The sequence below is a fragment of the Scyliorhinus torazame genome, chromosome 14 (genome assembly GCF_047496885.1).
Source record: "Scyliorhinus torazame isolate Kashiwa2021f chromosome 14, sScyTor2.1, whole genome shotgun sequence".
Classification (NCBI taxonomy): Eukaryota; Metazoa; Chordata; class Chondrichthyes; order Carcharhiniformes; family Scyliorhinidae; genus Scyliorhinus; species Scyliorhinus torazame.
The window spans coordinates 164,445,593-164,468,458 of record NC_092720.1 but is presented as its reverse complement, the minus strand read 5'-3'; the positions used below and the strand labels follow the sequence as shown (position 1 = coordinate 164,468,458).

Below are 22,866 nucleotides of genomic sequence, written 5' to 3'. Positions count from 1 at the left end.
CCTCATAATACCAGCGTCGTCCCATTTCAAAGCAGAGACGCAGACCAACTCCACCAACCTTTCCTCCAGTGCACCAATCAATATCACCTACCTACCTGCCCACCGAACTACCTAAAGTTGATCCACAACCACCTTCTCCATTTGATACCTCACCCGCCTACCCATCAGTATTGCCACCCATTGCACCCTACTATGGAAGCCAAAATGGAACACCTGGCTCACCCAGCCCATCCTCAGTCTCATCTGGTCCTTTACCCTCAGATGGGTCTCCTGTAACAGCAACATGTCGACCATTTCATCTTTCAGGCTCTTCAGATGCGAGAAAATTCACGTTCTCTTCATTGGACTCCCTAACCCTCGTAATTTCCACACCACCACCCTGACTGGGGGTCTCTCACCAACTCCCTCCCACCCCCCTGCCCTGCCTATGTGCCATGACCATCCTTCCAGGCCCCGCCTCGTAAACAGAACCCTGTCCCAGCCCTACTCATAACCGCCCGCCCTTCCCAGCAACCCCTCTGCTACTTCATCTTGAAAACACCTGACCCAGCCTCGGCCTCATACCCCCACAATTCACACCTCCCAGGCCCATCGAACCCCATACAGGTTCCAACAGCCCCCGCCCCTGCCCCCACCTCGCTTCCGTTCATTAGCTAACATTGCAGTTACTAGCGCAATGGGCCCCGGCCAGAGCCACCGCTCCACATCAACTCTAATGCCACCCTCACCCCTCCAAACCCCATTGCATCCAAAAAACCTCAAAATACAAGAAAAAGAACCCAACTCAGAAAAAAAACCTCAGCCGAAAGCCATCAAAAGTCCAAATTCAGTCTAAACCCAGGTTTCTGCCTTCACAAACACCTCCACCTCTGCAGCTGTCTCGAATTAATAGTCTCTGTCGCTGTACTCTCAGCTTCACCCGGTAGACTACAGCAAACCGCACGTGGCACTTATCCAACTCCGCCTCAGCCGCCTGAAGGGCTCCCGCGTCCTTGCCAGCACCATCGTCATGTCCTGGTGTACCCTCACTTCGCGCCTCTGCTTCGCCCACCTCAGCACTCCTTCACCTGAAAATTATGGAAACAGACGATCACTGCACTCGGTGACTCATTCTTCCTCAGTTTTGGCCGGAGCGATCGGTGGGCCCTGTCCAACCCTGTGCTGGGTGTGCTCCCCTCCCTCCCCCACCAGCTTCGCTATCATTTCGGCAAAGTGTTCTCTAGGCACCTGGCCCTCCACCATTTCGGGCACACGCACAATGCTCAGGTTATGCCTTCTCGACCTGTTCGGCAGGTCTTCCATCTTGGCTCTCAGCCCTCTGTTGATCTCAGCCACCCTCCGCAGTTCCTCATCCACCGAGGTGAAATGGTCGCTATGCCGTGACAAGGCCTCCACCATCCCTTTCATTTCCCCCCCTGCTCCCACACCGCCGTCAAAGTTCTCACCTACTCCTCTCTCACTGGGGCAAGGGTCTCACCCACCCACGTCTTAAGCGAGCCCATCATCACCGCCTGACGCTTCCCCAGCCATTCCATCCCTTATCTTCTCTACCATGATGGCGCCACCTGATGGGTTCTCTCCCGCCATCTTTCCTGCTGCACCCCTCACCATGGTTGGCAACGAACGTTTGCTCGGTGCCTTCTTTCCTGGATTCTTCTTGCCGGTTTTTGACGTTCTATAAATGCCCTAAACTTCCAACAGCTCCTCACGAACAAATCTTCACCAAAAACAGGACTAAAAAGGCCATAAAACACAGCTCTGGCAGGAGCCACCAAACATGCAACCTCCACCCACATGGCTCAACTGGAAGCAGGTAGCTCTTTTTCTGACAGGAAAAAACTGGTTTCCCTTAGTTGAGGGTTTGATTACCAGGGGGCCCAGATTTGAAGTGATTGGTAGAAGGATTAGAGGGGACATGAGGGAAATCTTTTTCACCCAGAGGGTGATGGGCATCTGGAATTCACTGTCTAAATTGGTTGTTGAGGCTGAAACATTCAACTCATTTAAGAGAATGACAAAACATAAATTTCTTTACCCGTCAGTCTGGCCTCAATAAAAGTCGAGATGGATTTGCAGGTACAGCATTAGTTATTTTATTTGACTTGCAAGCCTGACTCAGTTCACAGCGGTACAAAACACATCTTGCTTTCTGTACCCCCGGAATCAAGTGAGTCTGTAGGACAAAGGAATCTCTACTGATACACACAAATGGCGTCAAGTTTCACATACACGATTCCCATAGGTCATCCTATACCCCTCCTGACCTGGCCATACATCCTAATTGGCTCACTTCCAATCCCTTCCTCTGTCCCCCTATTACCCAGCATCCTTTTCCCCTCCGTAGCTGGACACACCTCCTCCTTGCTTTGCCATGCGTTCTGAAATCCTTTGTCTGTGAAATCACCAAAATGAGACTGGCCTATCTCTACATTACAGTAACTAATATCTCTAAAACAATTATTTTATATCACATTCGTCATTCCCTCCTTTTATCATTCCATGATAACCGAACTATTCAATCCATAGCTACGGTCCCTCATCTAAAAAGATCCGTCGCTGCATTTCTAATTCCTGTAGTAGCCCCCCTTCATCCGCTGCACCCTCATGGATTTTGACAGCCAAGACTTTAGGGGCGTTGATCTGTTCCAGTGCACCCCGCATTCTACCCATCACACATTTAAGGATGGCTGGGCCCACAAAGATGCAGCCAATAGCCACTGCTAAATACATGGCCATATTTATCAACCAGCCCTTCCAACCTCCAAATCCCCAGTTACCCCAAGAGCCAAGATCCTGCATTCCGTCCAGGTGATGCCGTATGCGATCCATAAATTTAGTGATGTTAGCGGTTAAGTCATGAACTGCCATGATACACTTGCCCTGTACTATGGCGCATGCCCCACCCTCACGGACCAGAAGATAGTCAAGAACATACCGGTTCTGCATTGCAAACAACCGCAGCTACAAGACGCTCAGAATTCCCCCACCCGGCTGAGTGGCCCCGGTTGGGTGCGAGAACCTGAGGTTTTTTCCAGTTCTCGCAGAATTCAGCTGAGACTGCCCGGCGGGTTAACTGAGTATGCAGCATCCACGCCGAGGGGCAGGGGACTGTGGTAGGGACTAGAGTCCCAATAGCAATTTGGCGGGGAAATGGGGCTGACAAAACATTGGTCGCTGTGCCATTAAATAAAAAGTAGTATCCTTGCTCCGTGTGCAGGCTAGCATCACAATCAGTATATTGATTGCGCAGGGATCCCCCAGTAGCCCAGTTTATCCAGCTTTGAAATGCCCATTTGGGCCGCCTAGCAATGCGGAAAGCCCTAGTCCCAACAGTGATATGAGAGACATTCGCCCAGCCACAAAGGAGCTGGAGGCCGGCGTTCAATGGAACGCAGGTGGTGTTATAACAAACTCATTGGCCAGACACCTGAGTGATATGACACCTCCTGTCCGTACAGGTGGGGAACAGACATGTTATATTCGTTTCCACCTCTACCAGCAAACAGCCATATCCTTCACTTCTGAAACAATTCTCGTACGACCGGGAATCCCTATTGGGAGTGAAGTGGCTAGGTATGTACGCCCTCCACCGTTGCAGCCTATCATACTGTGAGTGGGAATTATCCCGAAGAAGGGGAAGGCAAATAGCCGGTGGTCCTGAACCCGGATCGTAAGGAAGAGTGACTTGCTCGGGCGGTGGCTCGGAACGCTGACAATGAACCACCGTTTGGGGAGTGCCCCAAAGCGGTGAAACAGAAAATAACCTAGACACCGCTGCGGGGTTCGGGTAGCAGACAACCCGTCCGTGGCCATACAAGTGGTGGTAAATCTGGTAGAAGAGATTCATACTACCCGGGTTTTCCTCAGTTTGGCCTTTAACTAAATTAAGTGTATCTCCTGATAACCTACGTTCTAGCTGTACTTCCCTTCTCACACGCCCCGTCCTCTCTCTAGTCCCTCTCTCTCTCTCACAACCTCTTCCTACCCTCTCCTACACCAATCTTAAGACATCCAAAATCAAATTTACATGTACTCCAAAAACAAGGCAATGTCCATATAATGTTCCCTTCCCATCGACGGGACCGGTGCAATTGCTTCATGAGTCCTGCATTGTCCGTGAATTTGATGACCTTCCATGAGTCGATACCATGTCCTCGTATATGGGGGCACCGAAGAACATCGCCTTTGCATAAATGAAATGTCCTTGTAGTTTGGTTGGGGTAACAAATGTAGATAATATTTCCCTTTTCCATGTCCGTCACCAATAACACTCCAAGCGAGGTGAGGCCTAGATCACACAGATGGTGCGTAGCCACCCCATCATGCTCCACACCTGTAAAATAGCACTGGGGAAGGGAGGCAGGTTAATCTGTCCAAGAAAATGAGGCCCGTTATCAGAACTCAACTGAGCTGGTATACTGTACCGGGGAATGACTTCCCGCATCAGAACTTTAACCACAGTAGCAGCTTTATTATCGATAGTCGGATACGCCTCAACCCATCTGCTGAACACATCCACAATGACCAAAACATATTTATAACATTGACATCTTTCCAACTCAATGTAATCCATTTGGAGCGTCTCAAAGGGACCACTGGCCAACGGGGTTCGCCCCATACCACAAGGGATACCTTTGCCGGTGTTATATTGCTGACAAATCAAACACCGAGTGCTGATATTCTGAGCCAACCCCTGCATTTTAGGGTGCCACCAAGTGTCCAGCAACAAATCACTAGTCCCCCGAGCCCCACAATGAGTTGCAAAGTGTACACATTCAGTGACCCATAAAGCCAGTACATCAGACATACAAGTCGGATGTGCTGGCGTGGTCCATAAAGATGAAACAGAATCATATGTACAACCTAACCGTTTCCACATTTGTTTATCACTCTCAGGAGCGTCCTCCTGTAACCTTATGACGTCTTGGATGGTTGGCATTGGCTTGTCAGAGGCAGACCTATTTATTGCAGAACGTTTAGTCTGACTTAACATTTTAGGCACCATCACTTGCTGAATTTGCGCGGCTGTCCGCGCTGCACAAACTGCTTGTTCATTACCAAAGTCGACTGGGGTCTTACCGTTTGTGTGGGCAGCGCATTTAATGACGGAAATCTGCGCGGGCATAAGGAGGGCCTGCAGTAAGTCATTAACTGTACCCCGGTGGGATATTTGACCACACATAATCATGTCAGGTTGTTCTGACGAAATATCACTCAAATCGTCCCTTATTGTGGTAGTTTCCTGAATCAAGGCCAAACAGTCGTGGCCAGGTGCGTCTTCATGGACAGGGGGACCACAAAGAAAACAGGCTGGATTGATAGTGGTACAGTGTTTAAATGTCACTCGTGGATTGTTCAAAAGGTATATCTCATACCTATTCTGACGAGCTGCGGTAAGATGCTGAGTCTGCAGTTGCCTTAGTAGTGCGATGACCGAGTGGGAGCTATACACCGTAATATCCTGTTGGAGAGTGAGAGCATGTAACGGCTGTGCGATGGCATTGATTGAATGTAAATCCTGTACTAATCAGTACTGGTCTGGCTTGGCTGGTTTAGGCACAGTAAGTATGGGGGTGTTACATTCTGATTGGCAAGGGACCAAAATACCCTGTTGCAACAGCTCTCGGATTAATTTGTCTATAGACGGGGCTGCAGTCGAGTGTTAATCGTTTCAGGGACCTCAAAATATTTTATGGCAGTGCCGTCTGGCGTGACTTGAAGTGCGTACTCTGTTGGATCTGAATGATTCACTGCCCTCCTTACCATAGGCCCCAGATCCCTGGCATGGTACTGGTCGTGGACCTGACGTGTAATATGAGGGCTTACCGAAGCTGACTGTGGCCATAAATGTGGTGGTATTGTAACAAAATCGGCTGTACCTTCTTTTCCCGTGACTGTGGCTGTAACTTTGACTGGCCATTCGGTCCCAATTAATGGCTGGTATTTGTCCTCCAACTCCCTGTTTTGTCCGGTTCTGTCATAGGCCAGGGTAACGTGATACAGTGAATGTTCAATGTCTAACATCCACCACTGGGGGGTGATAGAAATATAGCACTGTTGTCTCATCCTCCATGATTGAACCGTTACCCCTTCGTCTCCGTACTCTAGCTGTAGCTGGAAGATACACAGTAAATCTCGGGCCAACAAGTTACAGTCCAATCCAGTAGTCACTACAAACTGATGATCCGCAGACTTATTCTCGTAAGTGACTGTCACAGGTTCAGAGATAGGATACTCACACACCTGTCCTTGGAACCCCGACAAATGCTGGGTGTGGTCGGATAGTGGTAGTCGAAGTTCTGATTGTACCGAAGACATGGCTGCTCCAGTGTCGATTACAAATGGGTGATGTTGGACTTCCGGGTGCGGCGATGACCAGCTGAGTCGCACGTTTCGGCAGCTCCCTGTGAAACGGACTTTTGGGCTCTTGATAGGAGCCCCAACGGCAATTTTGACGGCTAAAAACACTGTGCGGTAAACCAGAAGGGAATCCCCCCTGGATACGGATGGAAAAAGGAGGAGAGAGTGGCCAGATTGCAGTGGATCCTTTAGAACAGCGGCAAGGAAGGCAAGCAAAAACCAAGATGGCTTCGGAAGGTGGCAGTTTAACATGGGGCCCTGAACAACAAGAGTTCTTGAAATGCTGTGTGGAAGAGATCAAAAAGGAAATGAAGAAAGAGCTGTTGGCCCCGATACTACAGGCGATCGAAGGGCTAAAGGAGGAACAAAAGACCCAGGAGCGGGAGCTTCGGGTCGTGAAGGCAAAGGCAGCCGAGAATGAGGACGATATACAGGGCCTGGTGGTGAAGACGGAGACGCAGGAGGCACATCAGAAACGATGTGTGGAAAGGTTGGAGGCACTGGAAAACAACGCAAGGAGGAACAACCTGAGGATTCTTGGTCTTCCTGAAGGTGTGGAGGGAGCGGACGTCGGGGCATATGTGAGCACGATGCTGCACTCGTTAATGGGAGCGGAGGCCCCGGCGGGTCCGTTGGAGGTGGAGGGAGCATACCGAGTGATGGCGCGAGGACCGAGAGCAGGAGAAATTCCCAGAGCCATAGTGGTGAGATTCCTCCGTTTTAAGGATAGAGAAATGGTCCTTAGATGGGCGAAGAAAACTCGGAGCAGTAAATGGGAGAACGCGGTGATCCGCGTTTATCAAGGCTGGAGTGCGGAGGTGGCGAGAAGGAGGGCGAGCTTTAATCGGGCCAAGGCGGTGCTTGATAAAAAGAAGATCAAATTTGGAATGCTGCAACCGGCAAGACTGTGGGTCACATATCGAGGGAGGCACCACTACTTTGAGACGGCGGATGAAGCGTGGACTTTTATTGTGGAAGAAAAACTGGAATGAGCGGGTTATTAAAAAGAACGTTCGAACAAAGTGGTGGGGCGAATGTGGGGGGCAAAGAGGGGTTTTATGTACTAATCCTGCGATGTGGTAACTTTTCTCTCTCCCACAGGTGGTGATGGGGGGAGGAGGGGAGGTGGAGGAGATGGGGCGTTGGCCATTGGGGGCGGGGCCAAGGGAGAAGCGCGGGCTTGGTTCCCGCGCTATGATAATCATGGCGGGAATAGAGAAGCAGGAAGGAGGGGGCGTCGCACGGTGCGAGCCGAGGTCACGGGGGGAAGCCGAGGTCAGCCAGAGTTTGCTGACTTCTGGGAGCAACATGGGGGGAGTAATTACGCTAGCGGGGGATCTAGCGGGGGGGGGGGTGGGAGGGGGGAATTACTGGGTTGCTGCTGCTGGGGAGAGGGGGGAGCTGGTATGGGAGAGGATGGGCGGGGGGGCACCGCCTGGGGGAGATACAGCTGCGTGGGAACCGGGTGAGGAGCTGGAAAAAGGTGATGGCTAATCGACAAGGGGGGTGGGGTAGGAAGCCCCCCAACTCGGCTGATCACGTGGAACGTGAGAGGGCTGAACGGGCCGATAAAGAGGGCACGGGTACTCGCACACCTTAAGAAACTTAAGGCAGATGTGGTTATGTTACAGGAAACACACCTGAAACTGATAGACCAGGTTAGGCTACGCAAAGGATGGGTGGGGCAGGTGTTCCATTCGGGGCTAGATGCGAAAAACAGGGGGGTGGCTATATTAGTGGGGAAGCGGGTAATGTTCGAGGCAAAGACTATAGTGGTGGATAACGGGGGCAGATACGTGATGGTGAGTGGCAAACTACAGGGGGAGACGGTGGTTTTGGTAAACGTATATGCCCCGAACTGGGATGATGCCAATTTTATGAGGCGGATGCTAGGACGCATTCCGGACCGAGAGATGGGAAAGCTGATAATGGGGGGAGATTTTAATACGGTGTTGGAACCAGGGCTGGATAGGTCGAAGTCCAGGACTGGAAGGAGGCCGGCAGCAGCCAAGGTACTTAAAGATTTTATGGAGCAGATGGGAGGTGTAGACCCGTGAAGATTTAGCAGACCTAGGAGTAAGGAGTTCTCGTTTTTCTCCTATGTCCATAAAGTCTACTCGCGAATAGACTTTTTTGTGCTGGGTAGGGCATTGATCCCGAAGGTGAAGGGAACGGAGTATACGGCTATAGCCATTTCGGATCACGCTCCACACTGGGTGGACTTGGAGATAGGGGAGGAAACAGGAGGGCGCCCACCCTGGAGAATGGACATGGGACTAATGGCAGATGAGGGTGTGTGTCTAAGGGTGAGGGGGTGCATTGAAAAGTACTTGGAACTCAATGATAATGGGGAGGTCCAGGTGGGAGTGGTCTGGGAGGCGTTGAAGGCGGTGGTTAGAGGGGAGCTGATATCAATAAGGGCACATAAAGGGAAGCAGGAGAGTAAGGAATGGGAGCGGTTGCTGCAAGAACTTTTGAGGGTGGACAGACGATATGCGGAAGCACCGGAGGAGGGACTGTACAGGGAAAGGCAAAGGCTACATGTAGAATTTGACTTGCTGACTACGGGCACTGCAGACGCACAATGGAGGAAGGCACAGGGTGTACAGTACGAATATGGGGAGAAGGCGAGCAGGTTGCTGGCACACCAATTGAGGAAAAGGGGAGCAGCGAGGGAAATAGGGGGAGTGAGGGATGAGGAAGGAGAGATGGAGTGGGGAGCGGAGAGAGTGAATGGAGTGTTCAAGACATTTTATAAAAAATTATATGAAGCTCAACCCCCGGATGGGAGGGAGAGAATGATGGGCTTCTTGGATCGGCTGGAATTTCCCAAGGTGGAAGAGCAGGAAAGGGTGGGACTGGGAGCACAGATCGAGGTAGAAGAAGTGGTGAAAGGAATTAGGAGCATGCAGGCGGGAAAGGCCCCGGGACCGGATGGATTCCCAGTAGAATTCTATAGAAAATATGTGGACTTGCTCGCCCCGGTACTGACGAGGACCTTTAATGAGGCAAAGGAAAGGGGACAACTGCTCCCGACTATGTCTGAAGCAACGATATCGCTTCTCTTAAAGAAGGAAAAGGACCCGCTACAATGCGGGTCCTATAGACCTATTTCCCTCCTAAATGTAGATGCCAAGGTCCTGGCCAAGGTAATGGCAATGAGAATAGAGGAATGTGTCCCGGGGGTGGTCCACGAGGACCAAACTGGGTTTGTGAAGGGGAGACAGCTGAACACGAATATACGGAGGTTGTTAGGGGTAATGATGATGGCCCCACCAGAGGGAGAAACGGAGATAGTAGTGGCGATGGATGCCGAGAAAACATTTGATAGAGTGGAGTGGGATTATTTGTGGGAGGTGTTGAGGAGATTTGGTTTTGGAGAGGGGTATGTTAGATGGGTGCAGCTGTTGTATAGGGCCCCAGTGGCGAGCGTGGTCACGAATGGACGGGGATCTGCATATTTTCGGCTCCATAGAGGGACAAGGCAGGGATGCCCTCTGTCCCCATTATTGTTTGCACTGGCAATTGAGCCCCTGGCGATAGCGTTGAGGGGTTCCAAGAAGTGGAGGGGAGTCCTTAGGGGAGGAGAAGAGCACCGGGTATCTTTGTATGTGGACGATTTGCTACTATACGTGGCGGACCCGGCGGAGGGGATGCCAGAAATAATGCGGATACTTGGGGAGTTTGGGGATTTTTCAGGGTATAAATTGAACATGGGGAAAAGTGAGTTGTTTGTGGTGCATCCAGGGGAGCAGAGTAGAGAAATAGAGGACCTACCGTTGAGGAAGGTAACAAGGGACTTTCGTTACCTGGGGATCCAGATAGCTAAGAATTGGGGCACATTGCATAGGTTAAATTTAACGCGGTTGGTGGAACAGATGGAGGAGGATTTCAAGAGATGGGATATGGTATCCCTGTCAATGGCAGGGAGGGTGCAGGCGGTTAAGATGGTGGTCCTCCCGAGATTCCTCTTTGTGTTTCAGTGCCTCCCGGTGGTGATCACGAAGGCTTTTTTAAAAAGGATTGAAAAGAGCATCATGGGTTTTGTGTGGGCCGGGAAGACCCCGAGAGTGAGGAAGGGATTCTTACAGCGTAGCAGGGATAGGGGGGGGCTGGCACTACCGAGCCTAAGTGAGTATTATTGGGCCGCTAATATTTCAATGGTGAGTAAGTGGATGGGAGAGGAGGAGGGAGCGGCGTGGAAGAGATTAGAGAGGGCGTCCTGTAGGGGGACTAGCCTACAGGCTATGGTGACAGCCCCATTGCCGTTCTCACCGAGGAACTACACCACAAGCCCGGTGGTGGTGGCTACACTGAAGATTTGGGGACAGTGGAGACGGCATAGGGGAAAGACTGGAGCCTTGGGGGGGGTCCCCGATAAGAAACAACCATAGGTTTGCCCCGGGGGGAATGGATGGGGGATATGGAATGTGGCAAAGAGCAGGAATAACGCAACTGAAAGATGTTTGTGGATGGGAAGTTCGCGAGTCTGGGAGCGCTGACCGAGAAATATGGGTTGCCCCAAGGGAATGCATTCAGGTATATGCAACTGAGGGCTTTTGCGAGGCAACAGGTGAGGGAATTCCCGCAGCTCCCGACACAAGAGGTGCAGGACAGAGTGATCTCAAAGACATGGGTGGGGGATGGTAAGGTGTCAGATATATATAGGGAAATGAGGGACGAAGGGGAGACTATGGTAGATGAACTAAAAGGGAAATGGGAAGAAGAGCTGGGGGAGGAGATAGAGGAGGGGCTGTGGGCAGATGCCCTAAGCAGGGTAAACTCGTCGTCCTCGTGTGCCAGGCTAAGCCTGATTCAGTTTAAGGTATTACACAGGGCGCATATGACTGGAGCACGGCTCAGTAAATTTTTTGGGGTGGAGGTGCTCGAGAAGCCCAGCGAATCATACCCATATGTTTTGGTCATGCCCGGCACTACAGGGGTTTTGGATGGGGGTGACAAAGGTGCTTTCAAAAGTAGTAGGAGTCCGGGTCGAACCAAGCTGGGGGTTGGCTATATTTGGGGTTGCACAAGAGCCGGGAGTGCAGGAGGCGAGAGAGGCCGATGTTTTGGCCTTTGCGTCCCTAGTAGCCCGGCGCAGGATATTGCTAATGTGGAAAGAAGCCAAGCCCCCGGGGGTGGAGACCTGGATAAATGACATGGCGGGGTTTATAAAGCTAGAGCGGATTAAGTTCGTCCTAAGGGGGTCGGCTCAAGGGTTCACCAGGCGGTGGCAACCGTTCGTCGAATACCTCGCAGAAAGATAGACGGAATGGGAAAAAGAAGGCAGCAGCAGCAGCCCAGGATCGGGGGGGGGGGGGGGGGGGGGGGGGCGGGGAGGGGGCGGGGGGGGGGGGGGAGGAGGAACCAGAAGGACTCTCAGGGTTGTTAATATATACTGTATAGTATGTATAGATCGTTGCTACAGATAATTATATATTGGACTGTTGAATTATATTTTTGGAGAGTGTTACTTGTGACAAGGCAGTTGCCAATTAGGGTTAGTTTTCATTTTTGTTATTTATTATTTATTCATTTTTTGTTTATAAAATAGGTCATTGTTATTTGTGTTGTTATAATATTGTGTAAAGGATGCACCATGTACTGTGTTGGTTGACCAAAAATTTTCAATAAAATATTTAATAAAAAAACAAAAACAAATGGGTGATGTTGATCTCCTATCTGCAGAGAGATATTAGGTTCCCTGTCCGATTGGAGAGTCCTTATGACTAAATTAGCTAGTCAATCCTGTGTTGGGAAAGGGTTTGCCTGGGAGAAGTCAGTGTATCTCGTCTGTCCTCCCCTTGGTGGGTACCCCCTCCTTTGGGTCGGGTAGTCTCCTTCTGCTGCCCATCTTTTAAAGGGGCATTCCTGTTGCCAGTGATCTGCACGGCCGCAATTAAAACATGCATTGCTCCCTCTATATCTGCCACGTCCTTTTTTCCCAGTAGACCAATGGCCCCTCAGAGGGGGTGGCGGCTGTAAAGCTGTTGGTGCATACGGTGGGCCATAAAGAGGAGCTGAGGGTCCCTTTGGGTGGGTTTGATATCCTCCCCCTTGCTGATCCACCCACCCAAAGTCACAATATTGGGGTTCCAGCTGGTAAGCTACCGTTTCTGCCGCTTGTTGGGGTCTCAGATCATCCTTTTTCATTACATACTCAGTCTTAATCTTTGTAACTGAGCCTCCTTCCTGGCCTACACCCTCCTTCCAATAAAATCTGACTGCCCTTGCCATCTGGGAAGGGTCGTTCTCTATCCAATTCATGTTATTACATTTCACAGCAGTAGCCACGGAAGGTGGTAGGCAATGCATTAACATAGCACAATATTGAGGGGAATTCTGACCATTTTGATATGGCAAGTCGCCTGACTGCCCACGGTAGATTTCATTAAAACGTTCCAGAAATTCCTCTGGCTCTTCAATCTTTTTAGGTTTGAGGTCTAAGATAGCAGAAATATTTATGGGCTTGTGAAATGTGCTATTCAACACATTCAGGATTTGTGTCCGTCTATCGTCGTCCAACGCATGGGCTTGCTGAAGTGCGGCGTGGCTAGCATAATTCAAGTGATTAAGATGATTGCGGTACTCTGCTGGGGTTAAAACCTGCTGGACTAGGGCCCAGAGGTCACTAGAATCAGCTTGATAAATTGAGATGGTAGTTCTCAGGGAATCCACGAAAGCAGCAGGAGATGTTTTTCTATCTGTGATTGTAGCCATAATAGCCATCATCTCACTGGGTGTCCATGGGAAATAAACGTCTATCGTGGGCTGGGCCCCGGCGGTGACTGCGTCAAGGTTTGGTATCTTCCTAATCGGCAACTGTCTCCGAGTCTCACCAGGGGGCATTCTAGCTATTTCCTCTGGTTCTTCCAAGACTTCGACGTCCCTCCCTGTCACTAGAGGGAGCTCTTTCTCTTCAGACCCATCCCTTTCCTCCCCATTTGTTCTTGAAGTTTGCGGTTTCCCCTTGGTCTGAAGGGATTTAGGTGGTATGCTTGATTGTTTCTGGTTAGGATCAGGCCCTTCTCTCGCTGTCCGAGATCGGGTCCTAGAGCTAACTGGGCTGTGGAACAGAGCTCCTCTTCCCTCTTAGATCGTGAAGATGGTAAATTAGGACCCACGCTATCAACCAAAAGGGCTGGAGTGACTGGCATGATTGGAATCTGGGGAGCAGTGACTGGATATAAATTATTATACCCTGGTGGTTCTGGAATTAGTGCAGACAATGCTACAGGTGCAGTCGAAATCCTAGCCGACCTGGTCAAATTATCTTAATCTTCATCTTCTGCCTCTGTCAATGCAAGGCCAGCCATTGAACTACGTAGCCCATTGTTTTTTTTTTCTTCACTAATTGGAATCCCCATTTTAAGGGCATTTTCTTGCCAACTTAATAACATGATCTTATCCCTCTCATGTTGACGATATTGTCTCCATAATCTAATTAACTCTTTAGCTTTCATACTTTGGCTCTTTCTTTTTTTTAATTATATATTTTTTATTTATTTGCTTATTTATAACCAATGGCAATTTTTTTTGCTCCTTGGCAAAATTATTAAAAAGGTTCTAACAGTGTTCTTTTAAAACTTAAAATGTTTGAAAATTCAAATTGAATTACTGCAACTTGCAAGCTTAGCTCTGATCTCAACTCAGAACTAAATTTACGATTTGCTTAACACAAACTTGTATAACATTTACAACTTAATTAATTCTTTATCTTAACAATTTTTCTTTTAACAAGTTTTTCTTACATTCTCAAAAATGTCAGCTGCTATCAATGAGGGAGCAGTTAGCTGCGGTGATGTATACCGGAGCAAAGTCAACTGTCATCTCCAGATTTACACTTTTTAAAATGGTGTCAGTGAGTTTCTTTAAGTTTCTATTAATTCACAAATAAAATGAGATAAACATTATTTCAAGTAAGTAAAACTTAAGATTCTGGCAATTTCAATCAATTGCTTTCGAAAATAATAACTTTTATCAAAGAGGTGGAGAAACCCACTGGCTTCCTTTAATTAATTCAAAACGTAACTTTGCTGGAGTTCACTGACTCAAAGGAAAGATATCCGATTACACCACAGGCTGCTGCTGTTATCTCAAGGCCTGTGTGAGAAGCACTGTCTGTAGTCTTTAACTTTGGCTGCTGCTGTTAACCCTTTGAGAGACTTCTGCTTTAACTAACATGCAGCATCCAGTTCTATGGATGTTCTTTGTTTTGAAATTTATCCAAGCAATTCCCCATAATCTCAACTAGTCCTCAGAACTGCGTTTGTCGCCACTACAGTCCAAGGGTACAATTTTAGCTTAATCAACTATAGATTTAAAACACTCACACATGGAATTGAATCATCTGTTTTAGATGTTGCATCAACCCAAAACCTAACCCAAGCCAAATCAGAACTCACACATGGAGTTGAACCATCTTTGTTTAGATGTTACATCAACCCATAACCTAACCCAAGCCGAATCAGAACTCACACATGGAGTTGAACCATCTTTGTTTAGATGTTCCATCAACCCATAACCTAACCCAAGCCGAATCAACAATATGAAATCCCATCAATTAAATTTCTAATCCCCAGACTGACCTTTGATTTCGTCGAGATGATCTTTCCGTACCAACCGCGAGTGACCAGACTAATCAGACGATAAGAAGAGGGGAAAAAGCAATTTTCCAGCTATACATTGTGGGCCCCTTCTTCCCACTCTCCCTGTTCATAATCAGTCTAATTCTGATTTCGCGGTTGGTCAGAACCGTCTTGAGAAATCCCGGGTTTCGGCACCAAATGACAAAACATAAATTTCTTTACCCGTCAGTCTGGCCTCAATCAAAGTCGAGATGGATTTGCAGGCACAGCATTAGTTATTTTATTTGACTTGCAAGCCTGACTCAGTTCACAGCAGTACAAAACACATCTTGCTTTCTGTACCTCCGGAATCAAGTGAGTCTGTAGGACAAAGGAATCTCTACTGATACACACAAATGGCATCAAGTTTCACATTCACGATTCCCATAGGTCATCCTATACCCCTCCTGACCTGGCCATACATCCTAATTGGCTCACTTCCAATCCCTTCCTCTGGCCCCCTATTACCCAGCATCCTTTCCCCCTCCGTAGCTGGACACACCTCCTCCTTGCTTTGCCATGCGTTCTGAAATCCTTTGTCTGTGAACTCACCAAAATGAGACTGGCCTATCTCTACATTACAGTAACTAATATCTCTAAAACAATTATTTTATATCACATTCGTCAAGGTAACTGGATCAGCATCTAAAAAGCTGACATCCCCAAAGCCAAGGTGAGATCATAATCCCTCACACAGAATTTGGGATGTGCAGTCTGAGTGAGTGCAGTGTGTCTAATTTCCCAGGATAAACCAGAACCCTTCAATCAGCTACACTGAAGAAATATTTTACTCAGCTTCCAGCACTTTCAAAATCTCCATCGAATTAATATTTCTGATGAGTATTTTTTATATTAAATACATAATCGAAGGGTACAACTGGTCTTCACCAGCAAGATTCCAGCTCAGTGAATTTTTAGCCCATTTTACACCCCGCATGACTGTCTTTTCCATTGCCCTCATGGTGCCAGGGAAGATGGGGGTCTGGGCGGAGGAAAAAAATAGCTGCATTGTCTGGCCCAGCATCCCTGTTGAAAACAGAAGGAATGTGACAGTCAAGTGAGGGAAAAGAAAGGATCTGCATCTGATCCCCACACGGGAATAGCAGACTGACACTCACTATGGGACAGTCTCTAACTGAGGAGTCAGCCCCTTCAGCAAAGGAGGAGAGAAAGTTGGAGGAAATCATGTTTCCTTTTCCTGTTTTACAGAAGGATTGCGCCATACTACACCAGAGAATACAGAGAGGATAGACACTGCAGATAGATCCTGACCATCAAGCAAAGAACAACAGCACAACTGTGGGAAGACATCCAGTCCCTTCACAGCATTACTCAACACCGAGAAGATTGGGCAGTGAAACCATCATCTGAAAATCAGTCGGGTCAGGGGAGTTTTGACAAATCATCAGATCTGAAACTGGTCAGTGGTGTGAAACCTTCCATCAGAACCAACTTTTCTGGAGGTTCGGCTGTGGGTGATCGGTCAGGGTGAGGCTGGGAAGACGTGTGAGTGGGCTCCAAGTGTGGTGAGAGCTCCAATCATTCATTGAGCCTCATGAACCACTGATTGATTACTACAGGGGAGAGCTGTTCAAGCGTGAGGTGGAGGGATTCACAGGCTCAAAGATCTCCTAATACACAAGGTGCATCATCAACAACCATTGTTAAGTTAAGGGCAGCCACATGGAAGAGAAACGATTCAAGTGTGAAGATTGTGATAAAGCTTTCGTGACACCTTCGAGCCTCCAGATGCACCAGAGGATTCACACGGGTGAGAAACTCCTCAAGTGTGAGGTGTGCAAAGCGTTTTTCACCAATTCATCCAACCTCCTGAGACACCAGAGGACTCACACAGGAGAGAGACCATTCATGTGCGACGTGTGTTACAAATCATTCTCTCAGTCATCGACCCTCCGCAGCCATCAACGCATTCACACAGGGGAGAAACCATTCACATGTGAGGTATGTGAGAAATCATTCACATGGTCATCAAACCTTCTCAGCCACCAACGCACTCACACAGGGGAGAAACCATTCACGTGCGAGGTTTGTGATAAATCATTCTCGCGGTCATCGGAGCTCCGTGTCCACCAACGTACTCACACTGGGGAGAGACCATTCACGTGCGAGGTGTGCAACAAATCATTCTCAGAGTCATCGGCCCTCCGAGAACATCACCGCATTCACACAGGTGAGAAACCATTCTCATGCAAGCTGTGTGACAAATCATTCTCACGATCAACAGACCTCCGTGTCCACCAGCGCACCCACACAGGGGAGAGACCGTTCACATGTGAGGTCTGTGATGAATCATTTGCGCAGTCATCCACCCTCCGTGTCCACCAACGCATTCACACTGGGGAGAGACCGTTCAAGTGTGAGGTGTGTGTCAAAGCTTTCTCACAGTTATCTAAGCTCCTGATCCACCAGAGAATCCACACGGGGGAGAAGCCATTCATGTGTGACGTGTGCTACAAATCATTCTCGCAGTCATCGAGCCTCCGCAGACACCAACGTATTCACATGATATTAACCGTTCAAGTGTGAGGAGCGCCTGGTACATCAAAGGATCCACACGGGAGAAACCCTTCGAGTGGGAGGTTTGCAATAAAGCTTCCTTGCCATCCTCAATGTGAAATATCAGTCTGAGTTCTATCAGAAACCTTTCACACAGTTGTCAGACCCTCGGAAATCAGTGAACCCACATGGGGACTGCCTCACCAAGTTCTTGACAATCTGTCATCAGAGTGTGAATCTCTACACAATCTCACTGCAAAGGATGTTCACTGGTGTTGGGGCACAGAAGCAGCTTTCACTCACATTAAACAACTAGCGACAACAAAGCCAGTGCTGAGGTACTATAGTGTCAATGATGAAGTCATCCTGGAGTGAGATGCCAGTGAAACAGGACTTGGAGCAACCCTTATGCAGCAAGTCAACCAGTTGTGTTTGTATCCAGAAAATTAACACAAACTGAATGATGCTATGTACAGATTGAGAAAGAGTGCCTGGATATTGTCTTTGTTTGTGAGCATTTCAACCAGTACCTGTTTGGGAGAGAGAAAGTGATGGAAGAGTCTAACCACAAACCACTTCAAAGCATCTTTTTCAAACCGCTTCTATCTGCTCCAAAGGGATGTTACTTCATTTGCAGAGAAATCATTTGGAACTAAAGACCTGAATGTTTTAAAGATTGTGGGCAGCATTTTCCCTTCCTGCCAGCAGCAGGCATCTTTGCGGAAGCACAGGAACATTTGGAGAGCGATCACAAGTCAACTTTTGGCTGCTTTCCAAACTTTCCTGTCCTAACCACGATGGTGTCTGCTGCTGACGGAACTGAAAAATCCAACCCTCTGTGTGCAATGCACCTGTTAGAACAGACTAGAAAAAACAAATACTTTTTTTGTTCATGTGTGATAATTTTTTTGAAAGACTGTGTGTAGTGTTCAATAGTTTGATCAAACTGTATTTGATTATGTTAGTTGGTTTTCTGATCTTTGACAGTGCTTGATTGCTTAAGCTCGGGTTGAAGCTTGAGAGCTAATTAGACAAAGAAGCTTCGAGATAGAAGATCTGGGTTATGTCAGAGAATACCAGTTGGGTACAGAATTCTGTGATTCAGGAGATATTATAAAGTAATATGAATAAACCTCTTTAGATTTTGAACTGTTGTCATCTCTGCATTGCTCTGCACTGAAGCAGGTATTCAAGATAAAAAGCAAGCTAGTGAATACATAACATTGTATCTGGCATAACTTGCAATTAATTTTTTTATGAGAAGGGGAAGGTTTGGATACATGTCTTTGCAGACTGTTTACACATTAATGTGACCTAATGTTATCAGATATAAATAAAGGTTCAAGGGCAGTAGCCATCTTTACACACCACATGGAGCATTGTTTCAAATTTAAATTGCTCCAAATAGGAATAACACAAGTTTCCTGAAACGGAGGCGACTTTGAGCAGCAAATCAGGTGGGGATTTAAACTTGTTATTGTCTCATCTGAATAAAACCACACTTACTGCAGCTGCTGCCTCCATTCCCCCTGGTAAATGTTTGACAGATTTCACGTGTGGGAACAGCATTCTTCATCCTCGGTGGCTTTCAAACTGACAACAGCAGTGTGGGATGGGTAGCTTCGGATAGCAGATCAGAAGAGGAAAATGAATCCAAGAGATGGTTCTGTGCAGTGGTGGGATCAGCACATGCCCAGGAGGGAGGGACATGGGGCAAAGGAAATGTGTTTCTCCTAGCTCTCTTCCTCTGTCTCTGTAGCTGGTTTTTAGGTGGTTAGAATTAGACTGTAACAAAAGGAGTCAGATTTATTAAAAAGAAAGCAATGAAAGGCAAAATCTCGATTGAGTTAATAACTCAAAATCAAGGAAGCTATTTTGAGACAAATGGTCTGTATCCTGCATTATTGTATCACCACATTAAGATTAATTAAAGCCTTGAATAAGCCAAACCTTGAATAAGCCTTAATTGAGTTATGTAATTCATGAATTACAGGAAAATAGGAATTAGTAGCAGAGTAGGCCGAATGGCCCTTTGATCCTGCCCTTCCCTTCGATAAGACCGGGGCTTTCCGTCTGCCTCCCATAACCCTTGACTTCGATCTATTAAAAATCTACCAAATTCAGCCTGAATTTAATTCAGTGACCCAGTCACGGCTTTCTGGGGGTGAGAATTGCACAGACTAATGACCCCGAGAAAAAAAGATTCTTCTCTGTCTAAAAGGGGAGATATCTCATTCTGCATTGTCTCCTCATTCTAAACTTTCCCACACGAAGCATCATTGCACCATTCACCCAATCAAGTCCCCTCAGGATATTATGTTTCACCAAGGTCAGCTCTCATTCTTCTTGACTCCAGTAAGTCCAACCTGTTCGACCTTTCTTCGTAAGATAAGCCCTTCCTCCCAGGAATTAGTCCAGTGAACCTCTGAAATGCTTCTCACACAGTTCTATCTTTTTTCAAATATTGAGACTTTTTTCCCTAAGTGCCCTCCCAGCAGAAAAACTGGAGTGTTTCACGCTGGCGGGAGGAGCGCTGAAGAGGCCCAGTTCAATTTAGGCAAGTGGGCAATTTACCCCCCGCAACCCCACATGAATTGCGCCAAATTCCCGACTCCCAAACATGTGATTCGCCGGAGTCAGAAATTAGCTGTCAACCTTTGACAAGCAGAAGCAGCTTTTAAACATTCCCCGCTGCACTGACTGTCATTTCAGCCAAGAAGATGGCTGCACGAAGATCGATACAATGTGTGGGCGCAGAGAGGAGGACTACCCTATTCCCCAGGGTTGGGAGACTTCCAGACCATGTGAAGTCAGAAGCCTGGGATGCAGTGCCAAAGGCTGTCAGTGTTGGCAGTATTACGAGGAGGACCGGCCTCCAATGCTGCAAGAAGACGAATGACTGCCTTCGAGCTGCCAGGCTCAGTACCCACCTGCCTGCCCCCCTATATCACTTCCATCCAAACATCTGGGATCTAGCCATAAACCCTGACAATCTTCTAAATCCCAAACTACCAGCATCTTCCTCAGAACCACACCCCTCCCAGAGTCCGCATCACAACCTTTCTTTGGATAGGTGCCTTGCTCACACATGTCACCTGCTATAAACGCCCTCCCCCATACTAGCCAGGCCACCACCTCACAATATCCTCTTTGTGTCTCCGTTGGACAAGATAGATAGCCCATAGAGCAGACAAAGATGCATTGGGGGTGGGGGGACGGATGGATGTGTGAGTCTCTTCCCCCCGCCCCCCCCCCCCCCCGTCCAAAGTGTCCGAGAACACCGGAGCTGAGAACACAGTTCCCGGTACTTTTTTCGCCAGCACCATCCACCAGCGTAGAGGCATTCACCTCGGTGGGATATGTTAACAGAGAGGCTTCTGGGGCACCCTCTGATGAGCACCGCACAGCAGCTGTGGCACATCAGGTGGAGGCAGGAACTTTCAAAGGAGCAGGCAGTCAGAGGTCTGCTGGATCCCAGGAAACAGCTGCCCCCAAGCCAAATGTCAGGCCTTTGGAAAAGTTGAGCCCTTCACTGGTCGAGATGCAAATGCAGAGCAGGCTTTGCAGGAAGGGATATCAGTGACATTCCCATGACTGCAAGGCCAACTGGAAGAGTCCAGAAGCAGGAGATAGTGCCAGCATTGCATGGCCCAGGCCAATACTGCAAGTGTGCTGTCTGCAGTGGAAATCCTGGAGCAAGACATCCAAGCCATGTCAGCTGACGTCCAAGGCTTGGCTCAGTATGTGATGTGTATGATTGAGGCCCAGTCACACACGGACATGTCCCAGGCACAGATGGGCATTGCTGCAGCTTTCCAGAGCTTGGCCCAGTCACTGGGGACCATCGGTGAGGGCCTTGACACATGGTTCAGATAACAGTGGGCCTCCAGGACTGGCAGCGCAAGCTGACATTGAGCTTACCCCAGCTGCTCCTCCAACCCATGGAGTAACCCAGGAGCCAGCGAGGGAGGTGGAAATACTAGAACTCATCCTGGGGCCTTTCCCCTTGATGACCCTGGCAGTCTCCAGCCCTTCTGAATCCTCCACTCCTGACACCGGTGCATCTCCTTGGCGATGGGAAGAACAAGGTGATTTAAAAAAAATTGTATTTCATTACCAAGATGGATAAGAACAGGTTGATTATGGTGTCAGCTGTGACCCCCAAAGGCCATCCAGGGCTATCTAGGTCCAGGCTGCAGGGTATAGAATGAAGCAGGCCACCTCCGCTTCTGATGTGCAATCTTGGGGGGGGGGTTGCTTGTAGGAGAAGGAAGGCAGATAAGAGCAGGAAGATAGAGGATCATTGAGTTGGCACGGCTGTAGTCACACAGTGTTAGGAGGAAGAGGATGCTCAATGTAAATTGTCAATATTAATGAACTTGGCTTACCGACTCCAATGTGCCTCTCACTCTTGCTGCTTACCCACAGATGGGCTCACCTCCACATGGGACCTCTGACCTTCCACAGGCCTCCAGCCTCACCCAGAAGTGACAGGCCATGACAACACCTCTCTGAGACATCCTGGTATGACAGCATCACCGTGGGCCCAAACCTCGCTCCCTCTGCCCCGCATCTCCCTTCCACAATTTACTGTGGCCCAGAAGAAAGTGCCCCCACCACACACTCAGGAATGAGCCAGAGATTGGTGGTCTGTCATCCGAGAGAGATAGAAGTCAGACTTTCTCAGAGCGTGAGGAGCGAGTTGTCATCATCCTCCCTTAGAAAGACACTGCCAATCGGTGGGATTGGGGAAAAGGTTGAAGAAAAAGGGTGGCAATATTTGGAGGAAAGGGAACAAGGGTGACAGGAAGGGGAGTGACGAGAAGGGGGGAACAATGGGGGAAAATGAGCGATGGGAAAGACGGGAAGTGGGAAATGAGCGACGGGAAGGGGTTGCAAGGGCAATGGGAAGGGATGGGGGCAAGGAATCAGGCAAGGCAGGGTTTCAGGATAAGGGGGACGTGGTGACAGAGCTGCCAGACAAAGAACCTCCTACTTGGTAAGTCTGGAGGCTATGTTTTTCCCTGCTCATTCAGCCTGTAGAACCCTGGCCGCCACCTGTTCAGCATCCGACAGATCCTCCTCGACCCGGCCTGGTCCTCCACCTCCGTGAGGTGGCATTTTCCTCTTCCTTCTCCATCATGTCACCTTGCTGCTATGCCAGGTTGTGGAGGATGCAGCATGCACACGACTTTCTGCAGAGCTGCGCCATAGCTGTCCAGACAGCAAAACTATATCTTGAGACCGCTCAATGACACTCCTGGAGGCAGAGTGGGCCTCATTTTATCGGCTTTGTGCTTCAGGCTGGGGTCTCCACACTGGCGTCATTAGCTAAGACCTTAGCTTAGGTAAGCCTTGTTCC

General features: G+C 48.6%; 1 protein-coding gene across 1 annotated transcript in view; it reads left to right on the top strand.

Moving 5' to 3' along the window:
- The first annotated feature begins 16,554 nt into the window (after positions 1 to 16,554).
- The window catches only part of LOC140389196 (uncharacterized), a 150,286-nt gene continuing 143,974 nt past the window's right edge, over positions 16,555 to 22,866 (top strand). The window contains exon 1 of the mRNA XM_072473364.1: positions 16,555 to 17,453. Coding sequence (XP_072329465.1) covers positions 16,671 to 17,453 — 783 coding nt within the window. The 5' untranslated portion in view covers positions 16,555 to 16,670. The remainder of the gene's footprint in view (positions 17,454 to 22,866) is intronic.